The sequence below is a fragment of the Camellia sinensis genome, chromosome 3, assembly GCF_055761805.1.
Source record: "Camellia sinensis isolate YWXY chromosome 3, ASM5576180v1, whole genome shotgun sequence".
Taxonomy (NCBI): domain Eukaryota; kingdom Viridiplantae; phylum Streptophyta; class Magnoliopsida; order Ericales; family Theaceae; genus Camellia; species Camellia sinensis.
In genome coordinates, this window is record NC_138963.1 from 73,021,299 (window position 1) to 73,043,036 (window position 21,738).

The 21,738-nt window shown below is 36.3% G+C and overlaps 1 protein-coding gene across 4 annotated transcripts; it reads right to left on the minus strand.

The window, feature by feature from the left end:
• Positions 1-898: 898 nt before the first annotated feature.
• LOC114315169 (P-loop containing nucleoside triphosphate hydrolases superfamily protein) lies at positions 899-21,049 on the minus strand. 4 transcript variants are annotated; one of them, XR_014364144.1, is made up of 13 exons: positions 20,898-21,049; positions 19,762-20,818; positions 18,599-18,717; positions 18,364-18,483; positions 5,172-5,259; positions 4,482-4,573; positions 4,287-4,407; positions 3,333-3,442; positions 2,229-2,316; positions 2,072-2,107; positions 1,897-1,983; positions 1,526-1,557; positions 899-1,367 (listed from the first exon to the last, which is right to left on the minus strand). XR_014364144.1 is itself a non-coding variant. In XM_028261744.2 (13 exons), exons 2-11 carry the CDS (start codon positions 20,720-20,722, stop codon positions 1,900-1,902), a joined length of 1,803 nt encoding a protein of 600 aa, XP_028117545.2. In that variant the 5' UTR covers positions 20,723-20,818; positions 20,898-21,049; the 3' UTR covers positions 899-1,367; positions 1,526-1,557; positions 1,897-1,899. The 4 variants fall into 4 exon arrangements, 2 of the variants coding, with proteins under 2 accessions (XP_028117545.2, XP_028117546.2); XM_028261744.2 differs by having other exon boundaries at positions 4,303-4,407; XM_028261745.2 differs by lacking the exon at positions 1,526-1,557 and having other exon boundaries at positions 4,303-4,407.
• Positions 21,050-21,738: the final 689 nt, after the last annotated feature.

Here is a 21,738-nt window from a genome sequence, read left to right on the forward strand (position 1 = left end):
AACAAAAAAAAAAGTCATGCTTGCTTGTTTTGGTGGATATATAGTTGAAATTGGACTATCAGTTCAATAAAATTATTAATTTAATATTTAGTTAAAAAATTAAAATACAGATTAATAATCCATCCGAATATGATATCTCACATATAATGAATTATTCAATCCCATATAAGAGGTGTGATATAAATTGAGAGACTAAATCAAAGTCTGGACTAACTTATCAAAAAACCATAATAGAAATATTATAGTCAATATATTAGATGTTCATGTCCTATCCATTCCAATCTCATTAAATAAACATCGGATTGGATAATATTTTATTAATCCCTCCTTATAATCCTAACTCAATCCAAATATAAAATAGGATACACAATTCAAAACATTCGTAATCCTAAGACTATTAGTCATGAAAATGCTAATCCAACCTAATCTAGTCCGTCCAAACAAATATAGCAAAAATGCACAGGATTACTTTGGACGAAACGTTTGGAGGAATATGGTTGAATACACATTTTCGAAAAGCTTGTTATCACTTAAATCAGCCACAAAATATAGGAATGTTCACAGTGGCTTGATTTTAGAGTCAATCAAGAACTAAATTGTAAGAATCGGTTTTAAAAAAATTAAACCGAACCAAAACTAAACCACAAAAATTAATTTAGTTCGGTTCAATTTTACAATTCTAAATTTTTTATATAACAATAAATAGAATATATATTTTACATTAGTAAATAAATTAATGATAATTAATTTGGTTAACTTGGTTAGTATTTCACAATGAAGGTTAGTGTACAAAAGGGCAAGAAAAAAAAAAAAAAGTTCAAATTGGCAAAAACAAAACAAACGAATAAACACAAACCATAAGAAATGATCACATACACACAGGTCCCCCCAGAAAAAATAATAATAATAATAATAATTCTGCTCCAATTGAATATTAAATCTGTAAACACATTAAGTGACCATCATCCATACCACAGATGCAACGATTATGGCGTATGAGATTTCATAGTTCACCTCTCTATTTCCTATGTAATTTCTTACCTCCTTTACCCACGACCTCGTGATACAGCATAATTTGCTTCAAATATAATTCAAATAATGCTCAAAATTTATGGCATTCATATCCAAGAAACATAATACAGAAACATCTGAGCTATAGCTATTGCACTCAATTCAACATTTACTAAAAGTTGAGCAAGTACAACCCATATGATGCACAAGAAATAGACATCACTACACTTGCATGCACTTCTACCTTTTTTTACTGTTTTTAAGAAAAAAATCCTATTCTCGAATCATTCCCAAAATTTTTCTTGCCTCCATTAAGTGTTCCCATAACTGTGGCCATTCCGATTTCAGCCTACAATCTGCACAAATACAGACAACACGACCAGCAGCAAATAGTAAATATAATTATATAACCAATAGCCCAAACTCAAAACATTTATATAACCAAATGCCAATACGCTACAAACAGAAACGAAGGCATAAAAAAAACATCAAAGATCAGTAGAGGGAGCCATACATCAGAATGAGGCTTGTCCAAAACTATTTCACCTGCCCACATAATTCGATGTTATTTTCTAAAATGCTGAAACATATTAAAACACATACTATGGAGTATCGAAATGGATTTTGAAAAAGAACCAAGAGCAGCAATTAGCATTGGTTAATAGCATCAGGGGCACTCAAACCTATCAGTTTAGCAGTTTTATTCAGACAAGGTCCAAATTAGAAATTCCATAGACCAATTCAGCTCCAATTTGTGATGTTAACAAGTAAAACTTGGATAGGGTTATATTTAGCATGAAAATATCTTCCAATATTTAAAGGAAGAAGAAAAAGAATTAGAAAAGAAGAGCAAACATCTTCCAACAAAATGGTCATTGTAGTAACCTTTCAGGGTTTAGCGAAGCGAGCAATCTTAGCCAGCACTGTTCTTAAACTTCGGATGCCAGCTCCAGATTTCGAGCTTACCATCATCTGCAATAAGAAACAAAGTGGGACTATCAGCCTGCTCCCTAGTATGGTTGACCTAAAATATCAAATTATTCCAGAATTTCCTTCATACCACAGGTTGAACTGCAGACTTCTTTGCCTTGAGGTTCTGCAATCAGATGGTATGTATCAATTTTAATTTCACAGGTGAGGAGGCTAATATTTTGCATTGAATTTATTCAAAATTCAAAACATTTCTTTGCCTTGAACTGAATTTATTCAAAATTCACCTCTTCAATTTGCATTGCACGGCGTGCCACATCAATTGGAAAAACCAAATCTGTCTTGGTCAGTACAATCTGGTATTTAGTTTGAGACCTGTGATATCCGTAACAAAATCACAAACTTAGCTCATTGCAAAGAGTAAACTTGTCCTGAAGTGGACAAAATGCCCCCAACACCATTAGGAACAATGGTGTGCGAGATACACACAGATAGATAGATAGATAGATATTATATATATATATATATATATAGAGAGAGAGAGAGAGAGAGAGAGACAGAGAGAACATGATGTAGTACACACACATGGTAAATATTGCAATAGCACAACCAGCAATTACATAAGCAGATAATCATGACACATCATTATTCACACTCATTAATGTCACATTCATTACAAAATTTGCAATGAATCCATTCTTCTGAACAATTTCTCTCTAAAAGTGAAGTTCAGTTCCAATTATTACAAGACCTTTGCCAAGGATGTCAGTCAAGAAGCATGACACAGCAACACAAATCTGAAATATGCGACATATCATAAAATGAAGTCCAAAACATATTTATCAAACAAACATACATGGAGAAAGTGAGTAGGTGCCTCAATATACATCCGTGGAAAAAGTGAGCAGGTATCAGATGTATCATGCCTCTAGTTGTTTTTGTAATCTTATAATGAATGGTCGCTGACATCTATTTAGAGGCCATGTAATGGCAATGGGGCTGCAAATGAGCCAAGCCGAGCCGAGTTTTGCAGGGCTCAAGCTTGGCTTGTTTGTTAATCGAGCTTGAAAATCCAGCTCGAGCTCTGCTAGGCTCATTAATACTAATCAAGCTCAAGCTCCGCTTGAAGCTCGATAATGAATTTTTTTTACGATTATTTACATTATTTAAATATATAAATAATAAATTTATCCTATAGATAAATAATAAATGAAGCGAGCTTTACGAACAGAGCTTATTCGAGCTCAGCTCATTTATTTACTTAACAAACCAAGCCAAACTGAGCCCTTAACGAGCTGAGATCGCAAACAGCTTGGTTGATTTGCAGCTCTAAATGGCAATCTACATCTTATGAAACAACGATGACAACATACAAGCAAATCTATGCACACCTTTCCATCAAATCAATCAGCTCATGGTCCCTTGGCTTCATACCCCATTTTGTGTCAATAAGAAGGCATACTCGCTTTAGACCAACACGTGTGGAGACATACTCCTTTACCTACAAAATTCAGAAGTTTCACAAACAAGAAGGAGAATTAGAATTAACTCTCTTTTATAAATAAGCAACAGAAGCAACTGTAAGTCAATTAAATTAAGAGAATGATGGATCAGTAAAATCTAATCCATCATATGTGCAAACCCATGAATTAGTTGGCCGCTTTTTATATACTGACAAACCTAGGTTTCAGCTTCCTACCAAAAGAATAACCCTCTTCTCTTTTCTTTTACTTTTCCTTTTTTTTTTTGATAGCAACTTTGGTTACCGCTATGTCCATCTAAACAACACATACTACCATTAATACACTCATCCATAACAAGGTTTTGGCATCATTTGAAACACTCTTGGCTAAATGCAGAGATGTTCTTTCACATCATATGATAGTGCATCAGCTTCTTCCGGAATGTCTTGAATGTCTATAGCATAAATCACTGTACAACAATTGCTGTTAGAAGTACTTGTCATGGAAATATCTAATATGATAAATAAATTAAACAATCAGTGATATGCAGTGTTGCACAGAATAAAGGAAGTTCCATTTAATCCAGCAGTTGCCACTTTGAAGTTCAGTATAGAACAATTATTTAAAACAATGACACTAACCCTCCATTACAGGAGAAGGAGAAATTTCCTGACTGCTTGATCATTTTATTACATGTTCAAATTCTACAGTGGTTAATAGTTACCGAAACGGCACAAGCATACAGAATAAGAAGAGTCTAAACTGGTAATACATTAACGCGTACAGGGACCAAAATATTGTGTACCAACAAGGTAACAATGTTAATGTTTAACTACATACAAGGTGTGAGAACAAATAAAAAGAAACATAAAAGGCCAGTACCCATTTGCATACTCACAAGCTCCTCCCAAGCTTCCTTGACTTCTTCTTTTGCGTAAGCGAAGCCATATCCAGGCAAATCAACTAAGCAGAGCTTTGATCCAAGCTTGAAAAAATTAATAGTCTGCAGAAGAAATGTTATTGATGCTTGTCCACGTAGCACATACTATAATTTCAATTTCTTGGAAACAGTATCACCTGAGTAAGGCCAGGTTTATCTGATGTCCGCACAACGCCCCATTGTCTGGTAAGTGAATTTAGTAAAGATGATTTTCCAACATTTGACCTTCCTAATAAGGAAAATTAAGTTCAGTTATATCTATCAATATGTCACTTCTTGCGAAGACTTAATATAAAAACATAAGTATATGTAAATATACATAAAAACAGACTTAAGGCCACATAATGTAAAAACTATGAAAGCAAATGGAAAAAATATAGGACGACCTTTCCAGAAATCTATGAAAACCTTCTATGACACTGTAAAGGCAGCCATGATCAGATGACTATAAATAGGTACACCTTATACAGTGCACGACAGCTTGAGATTCATTGACATTTTTAGTTCTCAAACATGTTTCCTTCTATTTTATTTTCTTTTTCTCTTCCCTAATAGGTATGCTTTCACTTTTCAATTTTAGCATCACAAAACATTTTGGTAGTGAAAAAATTGAGGTCATAATGTCTTAAAATATTCCATTATTTTCTAGCAAAGGGAAAAGGCAATCCTCAAATGAGGAAAATCACAACTTTGTACATGAAAATTACAAAAAATTAATAGCAACTATTATTTATAAAATAAAATAAAAAGGATCATTCCAGTAAACTCAAGAGTTTAAAAAAAATTAAAATAGCATATACCATGAGGGAACTATATGAAAGAAATACCTGCAAATGCAATCTCAGGAAGCTCTGGAGGTAGGAATGATGAAGAAACGTTCGCAGCAGCAAAAAATGTCATTTTATTTCTAAATATCTGTCATAGACATTAACACGGGATCAGAAACATTATTTACAAAATGAAAAGTAGATGAAAGGGCAGTTGAACAGGAGATGATAGGGCAGTTCATACAAATTTGTGGCTTACATGCGTCAGGTAGATTCATCAATATATCACTAGGGTAAGACAGGATATACTTTTTATCACATCACATAAAATTATGGAAAAATCCATACAAAAATATTGCAAGATAAGTGACCTATTGAATCTTTTTTAGGCCATGAATGGTTAAAGCGCAGCACCTAGGCCCCAAGAGAACTTGGCGCCTCGATGAGTCTCTTGCCTTCAATAACACAGCTACCATGTCTTGGAAAATGTGTTTCAAAACTAATTAGTGATTTTTTTTTTTTAGGGGAAATTACAAAAAAAACCCCAGGGTATAACGTGTTTTTCACATTAAACCCCGACATTTTAATTTTAACAAATTAAACCCTAAATTCTTAACTGTGTCCCAATGTTGACCCTCCGTTCGTTTCCGTTTATTTCTGTTAGCTTTTTACACTTATTTGATACACGTGTCACTTTTTGATTTGTCCATAATTATTATAATTATTTTATTTCTAAATTACTTTCTTTTTTTTTTTCTATCAGCTCTCTCTCTCTCTCTCCCTCTTATTTGATTCGTCCTTACTCTCTCTCTCTCTCTGTGCAAATCCATATCTAACCTATACATACACACACATTACATATATATATATTCACTCTTTCTTATATTCACTCTTTGCAAATCCATTTCTAACGAATTCGAGTGAAACGGTGAGGGCAACGACAGATTTGAGGGCGGAGGGCGATGGATTTGAGCAATACCCTTCCTTGTTCCACCACCACCATCTTTTATTGAGCCCGGCGTTGCTATCCATTCACCGTTGGGTCTCTCTTTTCTATCTGCCGGAGCTGTGTGTTTCCGGGAGAGTTTCCGGTAGAGAATGGCGAGGAAGAAGAGACAGGCGATGGTGAGGGCTCCGGCCAGGATGGGTGGGATGAGCTTGAAATGGGGATGTGGGTTATGTGGGGGGAGGTCGGTGGGTGGTTCTGACGGTTGCGGCGCCGAAAATCTGAGAATGTTGGCGGCGACAGTGACAATCAAGCTCGATTTGCTGGTGCCGCGTTCGCCAGTGACGACAATGCGAACACCAACGTGGACGCTGGAGCTCGCCTTCGCAACTGCGCCACCTCCAGCCATTCACACTGCACACAGATATCCAAACCCTAATTTATACAAAAATATATATATACAAACATCACAGCTGTATCTATATATGTGTGTGAATATGTGAGAGAGAGATTGAAGAAGATGCTTAGAAAAGAAGATTTACCCATTAGTGTAAATGGGGCTTGTGTTAGATGAGATCTCGATTGTGGTCGACACAACTGCTTTGCTCTATGCTAGCGAGGATCGATGTACTAAAACCTCGTTTGGATTGATTTTGAAGAGAGAGAGAGAGAGAGAGAGAGAGAGAACTGATAGAAATAAAATAATTGTAATAATTATGAACAAATCAAAAGGGGACACGTGTATCAAATAAGTGTAAAAACTTAACACAAACAAACACAAACAAACGAAAACAGACGGAGGGTCAACATTAGGACACGGTTAAAAATTCAGGGTTTAAATTGTTAAAATTAAAATGTTAGGGTTTAATGTAAAAAACAAGCTAAACCTTGGGGGGTTTTTTTGTAATTTCCCCTTTTTTTAAATTTTTTTTTTCCCTCGTCATCAACAATTTCCTCTCAAATTCTTAATTTAAACACAACCTCAATGTAGCAAAAAAATTTCAAAAAAAAAAAAAAATCAAATTCAACTAGACTATATCTCCTTTGATCCATTTTTATCATCGTAGTTCGTGTGGCACATGTGAACTTAATATGTTATTTTACGAAGTTGTCTTAGGGAGAGACACATTGACATTTTTTTTTCCATTATTTATGTGCCATAGTGTTTTTAAAGGCTCAAGGCGCACTAAGGCGCTGAAGGTCTCTCGGGGCCTAGGTGCAAGGCGTAAGGCAAGGTGCGGGCTTTATTGAAGTAAGGCGCACAATCTTAGTAAAAAATAGAAAAATTAACATAAACTAATCATTCATAGTACTAAGGCAATTTTTTTAAAAATAAAAAGTAATCAAGATTCAAGACAAAATATAAAATAATTCTCAAAGCCATGAAAGTGCATATTACATAACATTTTAATTTTCAAAGATAAAATAATCCACATTCAATAAAATAAAAATAAAAATAAAAACATAAACATAAACGCAAACATCCAAAACATAAATATCCAACAAATACTAATATATGTCTTAACACTTAAAAACATCAATATCAAAAGAAATGGTAGGTTAGGTCGGTCAGTCAATCATCATCCTCAACATCAATGGCAAGCAAACTATCATCTTCTTCTCAATCAGTTGATTTGTAACCCTCAACATCTTCCTCCTCTGTATCATCTGAGCCCGCTTCCTCTTCATTTATTTATTGAAGTGGAGTTAATCTTGATGATTTAGATATCCTCGTTTGTGCCTTTGAGCGTGTGAACTTGTTGCTCTACTTGCATGGCTACTTTCTTCTACTCCAGAAGCTCTAGCAACAGTGGCCCACATCAAGCCATCATCATCATCAAACACAAGCTCATTATCTTCATCTGATTCTCCATCCATCCTCCCAAGCAACCACTCATTGCTTTCATCAATATTTTGCAAAGATATGGGATCAAGAGTGTTGCGCATGTCATACCTAAATCTCAATGTTCTATTATATTTGACAAACACTAAATCATTGAGACGTTGTTGCTCCAATCTATTTCTTTTCTTGCTATGAAGCTGCAAGTATTAAAAAGATATTAAATTCTATATAATGAGAATAAAAAATATTTGAATTGAACAAAAAATTAGTTAGAATGTTAAATACTCACATGTTCAAATACACTTCAATTTCGTTCACAACCCGATGAACTACATGTTAGGCTAAGGATTTTTATGGCAAAAGTTTGCAAGTTTGGAGTTTTAGAACCATATGATGCCCACCAATCAGCTGCGATAATCCACTAGTTAGAAATAATTGTTACCAAGTATTAAATTTTACTAAAAGTATTACTAAAAATAAACTCTATGAGTCTATAATATATTACCTGGTGCCCTTGTATTTCTTTGCCTAATCGCAACAAACTTGCCAAAAAGACTCTCAGCCTTCATATAAATACTCATCTCATTAGTGATCAAATCTTGAACAGTGACATCCGGAACCAACCTTTGCATGCATTCATAAAACCCATTCATCACTTCATGATCTTTTCGCACCTCCAACGCTTTTGGGTAAAAAAATTCTAGGTTAAGAAAATGCGTAGTTGCATGTAAAGGCCGATGCAATTGGACATCCCATCTTTTGTCGATGATTTCGAAGATTTCATTATACTTCTCTTCTTTATGATCAAATGAACTTGCAATGCATTCTTTTGCCCTATCCATTGCCTCATAAATGTATCCCATGGGAGGTTTCTTCTCGGTATCAACCAATCTAAGTACTTTGATGAGAGGACCCGAGACCTTAAGGGCAAACACAACAGTATTCCAAAATGAAGGCATCAACAAAGTTTGTGCCATTTTTTTACCTTGTGGTTCCTTTACCCATTTGCTTGAGGTCTAGTCTTCGAAGGTGACCATCTTTCTCAATTGTTTTTTTGTTGATGCATCCTAGACAAAGTCAGAAAGGCGGTTGCAAATCTAGTTTTTGCAGGCTTGATCAAATTCTTCAGATTTGTATAGCACCTCATCATGTTTAGCAACATACGCCGGTTGTAAATGTAGCCACGTACTGCAATACCTCTTTCAAATGTCTTTTTTAGTCTAGGTATTTTGAAAATGTCTTCTAACATCAACTCCAAGCAATGAGCAGCACATGGTGTCCAATACAAATGTTCATACTTGGCTTCCAAAAACCTCCCCATAATGTAACAATTACGAAAAATTATTATTTTTAAGTTTTTAAATTTTAAATACAAAACAAACTACGAGTAAAAAAATTTGACATAAGGAAGGAGGAAATATTCTTACCCGCCAACACATTAGCTGCAGCACTATCAGTGATAACTTGCACCACATTATCTTTTCCAACTTTCTCCACAAACTTATCTAGTAATTCAAATAGCTTCTGCTCATCCTTTGAATAGCTAGAAGCATCAACCGACTCAACAAACATGGTTCCTCTTGGACAATTAACTAAAAAGTTAATCAATGTCCTTCCTCTCTTGTCAGTCCAGCCATCAGCCATTATGGAACACCCGTATTTTGCACAATCTTCTTTATGATTCTTCATCAAATCTTCAGCATGTTTCACCTCTTTTTTGAGTTGGGTAACCCGCACTTCATGATAAGTTGGTGGCTTCATACCGGGACCATATTGCCCAATGGCTTCAATCATTTGTCCAAAACTCTCATAATTTACTGCATTAAAAGGGACACCAGCATCATACATCCACCTTGCAAATCTTTGCACTGCCCGAGCTCTCATTTCTTTTTTGTAAGGGTCATTCACATCAATTTTGGTTTGCTTCCCTTTTGCTTGGTCTCTTCGATTTTTCACCACTGATTCTGGATTGGGTGTGGAGTAAACATCCATAGGCCCTTTTTTCTTTGGCATTTTTAAATTGGTTTTGGATTTGGATGAACCTTGGCTACTACTTGTCAACTTACGGCGTTGATTGACATTAATCTCAACAACATCATTTTCATCTTCATCTTCCATGTCCATATCATCAAAATCAGGCAACATGTTCATTTCTTCTTTTTGTGTCTTCTTTTTTTACATGAACTCTCTAATCTCTTCTCTTACATGAGCTGGACACTTCGGGCAAGCAGTGACATTCTTATAACCTCCCGCGAGGTATTGTTTCACCCGATAAACACCTCCATTTGATACTTTACCACAAAAATTACACTCAAACTTGTTTAAATTATTCTCCTCTACCAAATGGGCATGTTGCCATACCGGATCTTTTCTATTACTTTCCGATGTCATTTTCTACACAGCAAATTTAATAAATGAAAAATAATTTCATTGTAATGTAAGTGTGATTAATTGTGTAATGTAATGGAAAATAATGTGTAATGAAAAATTACACATTAGCACAGACAGTGTATTAATTAATGAAAAATTAATTAATACAATGTAATGGAAAATAATGTAATGGAAAATTACACTCAGTGAGTGTAATGTAATGTAATGTGTCAATTTAAAAAATAATTAATGTAATGTAATGTGTCAATTTAGAAAATAATGTGATGTAAACAGAGACCAAAGGCATAATTGAAATTATTCTCTTTTTTTTTTAATTATTCTAATTAATGTAATACGTTTTTTTTGTTTAAATTATTCTATTTATTTATTTTTTATTATTATTTTTAACAGAGACTCAAAGCCATAATTGAAAAAAAAAAAAAAAAAAAACAGAACAAAGCAGAGCAGACTGAATCAGCGAAGAAGACAGAAGAAGAAGGAGAGAAGAAGAAGAAGAAGGAGAGAGATGATCGAAGTCGAAGAAGCCAGATAAAAAAAAAAAAAAAAAAACACACACACACACACACACCCGAAAGTCGAAGTCGAAGTCGAAGAATAAGAATAAGAAGCCGAAAGAGAAAAGAAAGAAAAAAAAATAAAAAAATAGACGACGCAGATTAGGGATTCGAACACACACCTGGAAGTCGTAGCGCACCTAGAAGACAAAGTCGAAGTCGAATCGAAGTCGAGAGAGGAAGTCGTATTTCGTTTCGAAGTCGAATCGAAGTCGACATAGATTAGGGATTTTGTTTCAGTCGTATTTCGTTTCAGTCGAAGTCGTATTGTATATAAGTTGTAATCCTCTGTGGTTAGAGCCATTCGAACACACACCACCACAGTTGTTAGATCAAAATTAGGGCGTAAACCATCAATCGCGCCTAGGCGCGTGCCTTGCGCCTCTCTCGCCTGCTTCCAGGAGCGCGACTTCTTCAACGCGCCTCGCCTGGTACCAGTTCAGGCGCACAGGCCGCGACTCGATGCGCCTTGCACCTAGGCACACACCTAGGCGCACTTTTCACAACACTGATGTGCCACACAGTAGGAATGTTAATAGGTTAGTCAAAGTTCTGAAAAGTGGATGCGGTCGTCGTAACGATAACGGTGGCCCGGCTGCGGTTGCGGGGTGTAAAGGCTGTAGCATAACGGTTGCGGTAACCGAAACTGTGAATTTTTTTATTTTTCATACAATTTGAAAAAAACTTACCAATACACATTTTTTCCCCATAATCATATTTATTGGGCTTTAAAATAAATATTGATCAATTTTTGTAAATTTTAAAGTATGATCCAATATATTTTATATTTTTAAATCACTATAAACCGAGTTTTTTATATTTTATTTTAATAATTAATGACTTTATATGTCATAAATCCATATTATGCTTGTGGCAAAAAAATTTTTTTATTGGACTTAGATGTATAAAATTATTTTTTTAATTATTATACTTGTGGAAGCATATGCAAATTTTAACTTGAATAGTTTTAAAAAATAAATTATACATGCTAATGTAATCATATAAAAATTAAAAAATAAATTATAAAGATTTTTTTTTTTTTTGGTTTGGATCACTTGAATATTCATTCTCTTTTTAGATAACCTATAAATAAAAATAAAATAAACTAATCAAAAAAAATTGACATGTATAAAATATGTATTAATATATATTTATAGGGGTTATGTTTTCTAGATATTTTATAAAAAAATCAATCACTAACTATTATATATAAGATAAATAATGACAAAAGTAAGAGAATAAATAAGAGCATATATATATATATTAATAAAGCCAAATAGATAATGACCATACTTATTATTATTATTATTATTATTACTTTCAAACAATATGTAAATAGACACACCAACAAAATGGTTGAGTGATAGCAGCCGAATAGAATAACATAGGTCTTACAGCTTTAACAAATCAATAACATGTTCTTCATCTTCCCTCTTCTCTCTCAATCTCTTACTCTTCCCTCTTCTCTCTGTATCCTTCTTCCATTTTTCAAATTTTTTTTTTTTTTTCAAAAGAAGTAGTTCAAAATTGTTATGTAATGGTGCGTAACGGGCCGTTACGGTACTGTTACTACTGCTACGGCCGACACACCTGTGAATCTCAATCACGCCGCAAAAGCGGAGGCAACGCATGGTGCCTATCGCCGCAACCGTTACGTAACACTGCATTTTGAAACCGTGGGTGCAACGGTATCTAACGGACCGTTACGGTACTGCTACAGCCGTTATGTAACACCAAAACAGCCGTTACATATGTGAATTTCCGTCATGCCACTATAGCGGCCGTAATGGGTGGTGGTAACCACCACAACTGTTACGTAACGGGGTTATGTAACAGTTGCGGCCGCTTTTTAAAACCTTATCAATCACTTGAGCTACAACTCAGGTCTTTATGTGGAGGAAATTAAGTGTCGATATTAATGTTTTCTAGTAACTATGGTATGAGAATGGAAGCCACCTTTGCCAGCAGTTTACTCCCAGAATCCCAAATTGACAGGAGCAAAATGGGAGCAGTCATCTAAGGAAGTAAGTAATTCAGGCTTCAAGGTGAACAGTTTCAAGTTTTAGACAATGTTTTCCTCACTAGAAACCATTCTCAGCTATCAAAAGGGATGAACTAGTTCAAATCCTAGGAAGAATGACCACATTACTGTGCATTTTAACGAAAAGGATATTCAACAAATTGGGGCCAACTGTGCAAAAAGTTAATAATTGCATCACAAAAGCTTGGTACCACACTTGCTCTGTTACATACATATCACAACATAGTAGTCAAATGAGATGTAAATAGTTAACATTTTCCAACTATTTCTTATCATGAGCAAGTCCTATACCCTAAGCAGCCTATAATAGAAACTGAAATACATTTTACTGTAAAAAAGAATGGTGTCATACATCAAATAGTATTAAAAACCTATACATGCCTGGTAAGCAAGCAGAAAAAAAAAGGTCATGCTATCAGTGTACAAGTTCAATTTAAAACTAAGATTTGAACACGACATGAAAATTATGTCCAAAATTTCAATGCATTGAGCAATTCCTTTTGAACTAGTCACTGGTTAAGTTACTAACTGAAGCTTGAGTAACCAGCTTAGGGTATGATGAGATATCACCCTTTATTTATAAATGAAGATTAGGGTTTACAAGGAAGACAATTACAAGATGATCCCTGAGTGCATAAAAATGATTACAGATCCTAGAGACTTTCGGCTAATATAATATGCTAAGTGCCTTTCGGTGATTATAATATGCCAACACTCCCCCTCAAGCTGGTGCGAAGATATCTCTCATGCCCAGCTTGCCTAATATGTTATGAAACGGTTTATTCCCAATTCCCTTGGTGAGAATGTCAGCAAGTTGTTCACCAGACTGAACAAAAGGAGTACAAATGGTACCACTAGTGAGTTTCTCTTTAATGAAGTGGCGATCAATCTCAACATGTTTTGTCCTGTCATGTTGAACTGGATTGTGAGCAATGTTGATGGCGGCCTTATAATCACAGTATAACCGCATGGAGTCCGTCTGAGCAATACCTAGATCTCTCAACAATAATTTGATCCATAAAAGTTCACACACACCTTGTGCCATAGCTCTAAACTCAGCTTCTGCACTTGACCTGGCAACCACATTCTGTTTCTTACTCCTCCAAGTAACTAGGTTGCCGCCGACAAATGTGCAATACCCTGAAGTTGATCTCCTATCAGTTACTGACCCAGCCCAGTCAGCATCTGTATAGGCTTCTACACGAAGATGATCATACTTTGAAAAATACAGACCCTTACCAGGAGCAGACTTCAAATACCTCAAGATTCTCATGACAGCCTCAAAGTGAATCTGATGAGGAGCATGCATAAACTGACTAACTACACTGACAGCAACAGCAATATCAGGACGGGAGTGAGATAGGTAAATGAGCTTACCCACTAAACGTTGATAGCTCCCCCTATCCACAACTTCTCCTCCTTCATCATCCCCCAATTTCTGATTGGGTTCCAGTGGGGTGGCACATGCCTTGCAGCCAAGCATCCCAGTTTCCTTCAACAGGTCAAGCACATATTTTCTCTGTGAGATAAATATCCCATCCTTAGAGCGAGCAACTTCAATTCCCAGAAAATACTTCAAGCTTCACAAGTCTTTGATTTCAAACTCTTTGGCTAAATATTTCTTCAACAGAGGGATTTCCCCACTATCATTGCCTGTAAGAACTATGTCATCTACATAAACAATAAGTGTTGTAGTCTTACCGCATGAGGAATGTTTCACAAATAATGTGTGATCTGCCTGACTTTGTTTGAAGCCATATTTAAACATAGCCTGAGTGAATCTCTCAAACCAAGCCCTTGGAGACTGTTTGAGACCATATAATGACTTCCGAAGTTTGCATACTTTCCCTTCTGTTTGATGATCCTCAAAACCTGGAGGAATGTCCATATATACTTCTTCTTCGAGGTCACCATGGAGACAAGCATTCTTGACATCAAACTAATAAAGCGGCCAATCTAGATTAGCTGCTAGAGAAAGAAGTACTCTGACTGAATTCATTTTAGCCACGAGTGCGAAGGTCTCCTGATAATCAATGCCATATGTCTGAGTAAACCCTTTTGCCACAAGCCTTGCCTTGTAACGCTCAATAGACCCATCTGCTTTGTGTTTCACAGTATATACCCATTTACAGCCCATAGGTCGTTTGCCCGTAGGTAACTCAGTCAATTCCCAAGTGCCATTCTTCCTAAGTGCTTTCATTTCCTCAATCATGGCTAGTTTCCACTCAGAGATAGCAAGAGCATCCTGAAAATGGTTAGGAATGCTAACAGAGGAAATATTGGACACAAACGCTCTATATGAGGATGACAAATGAGAGTATGATACAAACTGTGAGATAGGATGTTGAGTACAAGATCTCACACCCTTTCTTTTGGCAATAGGAACATCAAGATCAATGGACTCGCGAGATTCAAAGTTACCTGGACTCTCATCAGAAGCAGGAGATGGCAGTGGAGTAGCAGAAACGGTCCCGTGTATCTAGTTAACTTGTTTTTTGTCGATGTCCCGGACATAAACATGTCCATCCTTATTCTTGGTGACAGTGGGTTCTATAGTTCCAGTAGAAGAGGGGGGTGCAAGAACAACTGGTTCTATCATAGGAGGCACAGGACTCACTTCACACCAAGGCTCCCCCGGAAATGAGGACGGTGACACCGGAGAGGACAAGAAATAGGACTGGGACTCAAAGAAAGTGACATCCATGGACACAAACCACTTACGAGAAGAAGGGTAGTAACATTTATACCCCTTTTGAGTAGGAGAATAACCAAGGAAAACACACTTGAGGGAGCGAGGGTCCAACTTACCACAAGAGGGAGAGTGATTATGGGCAAAACAGACACAACCAAATATTTTGGGAGGAATAGAAAATAAGGACTGAGAACCGAGGAGGACGTGAAGCGGAGCCTGTTTGTCCAGGACCTGGGTAGGGAGACGATTAATAAGATGGGCAGCGGTGAGAACGGCGTCGCCCCAATAGGGTCGAGGCACGTTCATAAAAAAACACATGCACCGAGCCATGTCAAGAAGATGCCGATTCTTGCGTTCGGCCACCCCATTTTGTTGAGGGGTATTGGTACAAGAGGTCTGATGGATAATGCCATGAGTAGAGAAATATTGTCCTAACCCAGAATCTATGTATTCCCCGCCATTATCAGAACGAAATATTTTGATAGTGGCCCCAAACTGAGTACAAATCATCTTATGAAAAGTGCGAAACACAGAGAAAACTTCACTCTTATCTTTCATGAGATACACCCAAGTAGCAGGAGAAAAATCATCAATAAATGTAACAAACCAGCGATGATCTTTCACAGACAGAACACGAGAGGGACCCCAAACATCAGAATGTATTAATGAAAAAGGAACTAAGCTTTTATTCAAACTGGGAGCAAAAGAAGCTCGATGTTGTTTTCCAAGTTGACAAGACTCATAAAGAAAGTCAGACACATGATGATTTGCGAAACTAGAAGGAAATAAATGCTTAAGTAAATGAAATGAGGGATGCCCAAGACGCCGATGCCACAGCCATACATCAGCGGGGGTAGTAGAAGACGTGGTGGAAGAATAAGCAAGTTTGTTCGGTTGATCTAGGAAGTAGAGACCATTTTCTGCACTACCACTGCCAATCGTCCTCTCCGTGACAAGGTCCTGAAAAAGACAATGATCAGGAAAAAACGTCACACAACAATTCAAATCCTGGGTAAGACAACTTAAGGATAACAGATTAACAGAAAACTTGGGAACATGGAGAACAGAAGATAGATGCATGGTAGGAGTGACTTGGACTAAACCTTTTCCAGAAATGGAAGAAACAGTTCCATCGGCAATCCTAACTTTGTCCTGACCTGAAGAGGGCTTATAGGCAGAGAAAAGATCAGAGGAGCCAGACATATGATCTGAGGCACCAGAATCAATAATCCAAGGCAAAGATGTATGACACAGGCAAGCACAAGGAGAAGATGCTAAGTTACCTGAGCGGGCAAAGGACGAGGAAGCGGTACTGAGAGCAGTAGAAGATCGCCGGTCCAACAATTGGCGCAAAGCATCCTCCAGCTCAGTATCAGAAGCTTGGGTAACAGAAGTGGAATTAGAATCAAGGGTATCAACGGCACTAGACTGATGAGCCCGGGAATAGGAACCACGTCCTCGAGAGTGGCCTGACCGACCTCCTCGAGAACCAGACCGATCACCTCGACCCCCAGATGGAGTCCCATGAAGCTTCCAACATGTCTCACGAGTATGCCGCGGCTTCTTGCAATAATCACAGAATACAGACTCCTTAGCAGCAGACGGAGGAGGCAGGCTGAGGCCATCTCGAGGAGTAGACAGTAATGCGGAACGGTCAGTAGAGACAGGGGACATCATAGCAGACCGACGACTCTCCTCATTTTGTACATAGGCAAATGCCTCCTGCAGTGAAGGAAGAGTGTCCATACTCAGAACTCGACCCCTAACTGGATCATACTCCATATTTAAGCCGGCCAAAAATTTAAAGACCCGTTCCCGTGCGATGAACTTCTTGTACCCGACAGAATCAGTAGGGCAAACGGGCTTATAGTCTTCCAGGTGGTCAAGGCGTTTCCAACCGTTGGTGAGGAAAGTGAAGTACTGAAGAACAGTCTGCTCCCCCTGAAGTGTGCTCTCAATAGAACGACGCAACTCAAATGCCTGTGAAAAATTTCCTTTGCGGGAATAGGTAACAGCCACAGCCTCCCAAATGTCCTGGGCAGTCTCCATAGACAAGTAGCCCTCACCAAGCTCTGATACCATGAAGCTTGAGTAACCAGCTTAGGGTATGATGAGATATCACCCCTTATTTATAAATGAAGATTAGGGTTTACAAGGAAGACAATTACAAGATGATCCCTGAGTGCATAAAAATGATTACAGACCCTAGAGACTTTCGGCTAATATAATATGCTAAGTGCCTTTCGGTGATTATAATATGCCAACACTAACATTGTTATCAAATCGCGAATCAACTTGTGAATCATTTTGCTTAAGTAGTGAATCGTGATTGTATCGAATGGTGAATCATATGATTCATGTGATTTAATATAATATATAATTTATAATGTTTTTGATATAAAAATAAACATAGTGCTTAAAATGAAGTAAATATCAATATTACTAAATTATATATTTATATACATATAAAACTATATATCAATAAAACTAATTGGTCCTTTTTTATTTCTTGATAGAGAGGTTAATATGATGTCATTCACGCATTATGTAAACAAAAATATATGTAACTTAATTGCAGTAAATCGTAATAAACCATACCTAATCACAATGAATCGCATGTTTAACTAAAATTTATGATTCAACAACCGATTCAAATCATTTTGGTTGAAAATTGTATTGAATCATGAATCATATGATTCTAATAACCATGGTTACTAATCAATATAGGTAAAAAATATTATAAATGGTAAACAAATCTTCTGAACATGCATAACACATAAAATACCGATTCTTCAATTCGCTCTCTTTCTGCACTTGTAGAGGAGGGGATGTTATCTAAAGGGGCAGAAAGCTCAGTGTTGTACCCTGCCCTTCGTAACTCAATCAAACGCCTACGGCCCAAGAACTGCAGATGGAATAGCCAAGAATCAGAATTACAAAAAAGAAAAAAAAAACAAACAAAAGATGTTATAGACAAACATGTAGCTGAAAAGTGAAAAGGCGTTGCTAAGACAAATTACATTATCTTCCACAAAGGAAAGTATAGAAGGGCTAGGTTTTATGGCACGAAACTCTGCATTCTTTGACATTTCAACACTTGTATTTTTCTCCTCATCTTCTTTCTTCTCTATGTTATGTCCTGGAAAACATGTAACAAAAGGCTGTAAGAAAGCGACCACCTGCTTTATTAAAAAATTTCAGGAAACGACAAAAATGAACAAACTCAAATAGATATAGAAACCAAGTTGCAGTAAATCTTATATAAGAGCGACACATATAAGCCATGTAGTTAAGCAATAATTTGTAACATCTAGTATTCATATGAAGGGGACGGCTGGAAATCAAACGTTATAGGGGAAAGAATTAGAGAGATATTTAAGTAATTAAAACTATCCAATAATGTAAGACTGTTACATTACACACCATCTTCTGTGTCATGTCTGATTATAGGTCCATCAGATAATTATAGGAAGAGTGACTATCAATGGTGAAAGAATGTCATCAACTGGAAGAAGAAGTCACTTGTTTATGTAATGACGAGATAGTATTAAAGGGGATAAATTGATTTAGGAATGGAATTAGTTTCATGGCAAACATTTGCATGGGTTTTCAAGACTAAAAAAATAAATAAATAAAAAAGGCAGCAGGCATTCTTCTTTTACATGGATTTTGATTTCTCTAAGATATGTCCACGGAAAAGAGAAAAAACAAAAAAACAAAAAAGAAAGAAAGATATTTTACTAATCTCATAAATAGAGTCAGACAAAATCACTAGCTAAGCATAATGGCATCACTTCTACATTGCCAGAATACCAAAACTAGCAGCAGAGAGACATAGTGCATAATGAGAGAATCATAAGTGGCCTGTGAGTTTGTCCAAAGAAATTCCTAATACAAAGTATTTGCACTCAACTTATACGCTCCAAATATTACTATATGCATACTTGAAAAGAATAACAAAAATTCTTTTAACAAGTGCCGAAATCTTCTATTCCATTGAGGCATGGTTGTTAAATGAGGTAGAAAAAAAACTTTATAGAGAAATCAAGGAAAGATGAAATGGGGGAGGAACACATGCCAAGTAAACCATTCTAACAGATTTAAATGCTGCAATATATATATGATAGATGGTGGGAAAGGCAGAATATACACAAAAACCAAACTACTCCATCGAATTACTGACCAATGGTGGCTATTCCATCGTCTAACCGCTTATTTGAGATATCATGTGGATCTATCCGGATTGCTGGCTTCCTTTTCTTTCGCCGATCAACATTTCCTGCCAAATCATCACCCACACTTTTCTTGTCATGAACTTTTTTCTTCACAAACTTCCCAAGAGGTTCAGCTGCACGACCATCATGATTCTGCTCCAATTGCTTCCTTGACTCAAATTTATTTTTGGCATCTGTCTTCATCAAACTATTTCCCCCACGATCCATTTTATCCACAGCGTTCAGTCTCAAATTCTTGCCACCATTGCTATCAAGTGACTCGGTTTCACGAAATTTTCTTTCACCTTTCAAGAATTTTACCTTCTCAGGTTGCTCAAAATCATGAGATTTTCCTCTCGTGGTGCGTTTTTGTTTAGCAAGACCATCCTTGAGCTCATTCCACCTCTTAGATAAAACTTTTCTAGAGGGTGTCTCAACATTTTTGCTGTTATCACGATCAGCATAGACTCTCTTCCTTTTGCGATCATCATTTATCGGTTTAAACCCCCTATCGCCATCAAATTTCCGCTCATAAACCGATTTACTATTTGTCTTCGATCTTACATTGCTCCTTCCCCCATTCTCTTTCCTATACAGCTTATTATCACCGTAACGAATATCAACAGAATCCTCCATACTAAATTGAGCATTTTTATTTCCACGAAAACCCTTCTTCTTGAACTCCAGGGTTTCACCATCATCCTTAGGTCTCTTTGATCTTACATTGCTCCTTCCACCATTCTCTTTCTTATACCTCTTATTATCACCGTAAGGAACATCAACAACAACATCATCCATACTAAATTGAGCATTTCTATTTCCACGAAAACCCTTTTTCTTGAAATCTAAGGTTTCACCACCATCCTTAGAGCTCTTTGAACTAGCAGTACCAAGTTTCACTTTCTTATGGAGTTTAATCTTAGTAGACATTATTATAGTTTAGAAGTACAACTTTTTCAAACATACCAAAAATCAATAAACACCGGAACTCCTAATAACACAGTCTGATTAACTGAACAACACAACCTGAAACACACAAATCAAAGCATCGCAATTCAAATTCGAGTCCATTACAACAAATGTGTGTACGAGGGCTATTTTGTACCTTTGTAACGTGTGTTTTCGAACTCTTCTTCGTCTCTCTCGGGCTGTTTTTGCTTATTTTGCCGCCATAGATTTTTGTTTTTGGCAGAGTTCCTCCTCCTCCTGACCTATTCTGGGTTGCTCAGTTGATTGTGGGTCACTTGGATAGAGTTTGGGCTGTTTATTGGGCTGGATCTTGGGCTCTAATGCAAACCATTTCCAAAACTCTTTACATGTGCAGATGTGTTAATGGCCCGGGTCGGCCCAAACGGGCCTCGCGGTCTCTCGTTTTTAGCAGGCTGGGCCATGGGCCAAAAAATGGGGTCAGGCCCAAGCCCAGGCCTACTAATAATAGGGTCACGGGTTGAGACTAGTCGGCTTTTTTTTTTTTTTGAAAAATAAACGTTAAATATATTATCTATGCAGATTATTTATTAAGAAAAAAAATAAAAGAAAAATTATATTAGAGCATTTTAGTTAAGATTAATGATATGTTTTGTTTGGTTATGTTTCATGGTAGTATTTAATTTAATTATGTATAACTTATGTATTTTTAATTATGAACTTATAATTAAAAAAGTATGTAATTATGTATTTTTTTTTTTCGAATGAATAATTTTATATATATGAAAATGGAACTTTCAATATTACAATATTAAATTAATTATATAATATTTATTGAATGAATAATTTTTATTTCAAAATGAAATAAAATATTACAAAAATTTATATTATTAAATAAAATAGGTGTAGATTATTAATGATGGTAGAGCAATTACATCACTATAGGTCAAGTACATCCCAACTAGGTTGGCACCTACTAGCTTACTAATCATTTGCATTATCCTCCACCTCAATAATCT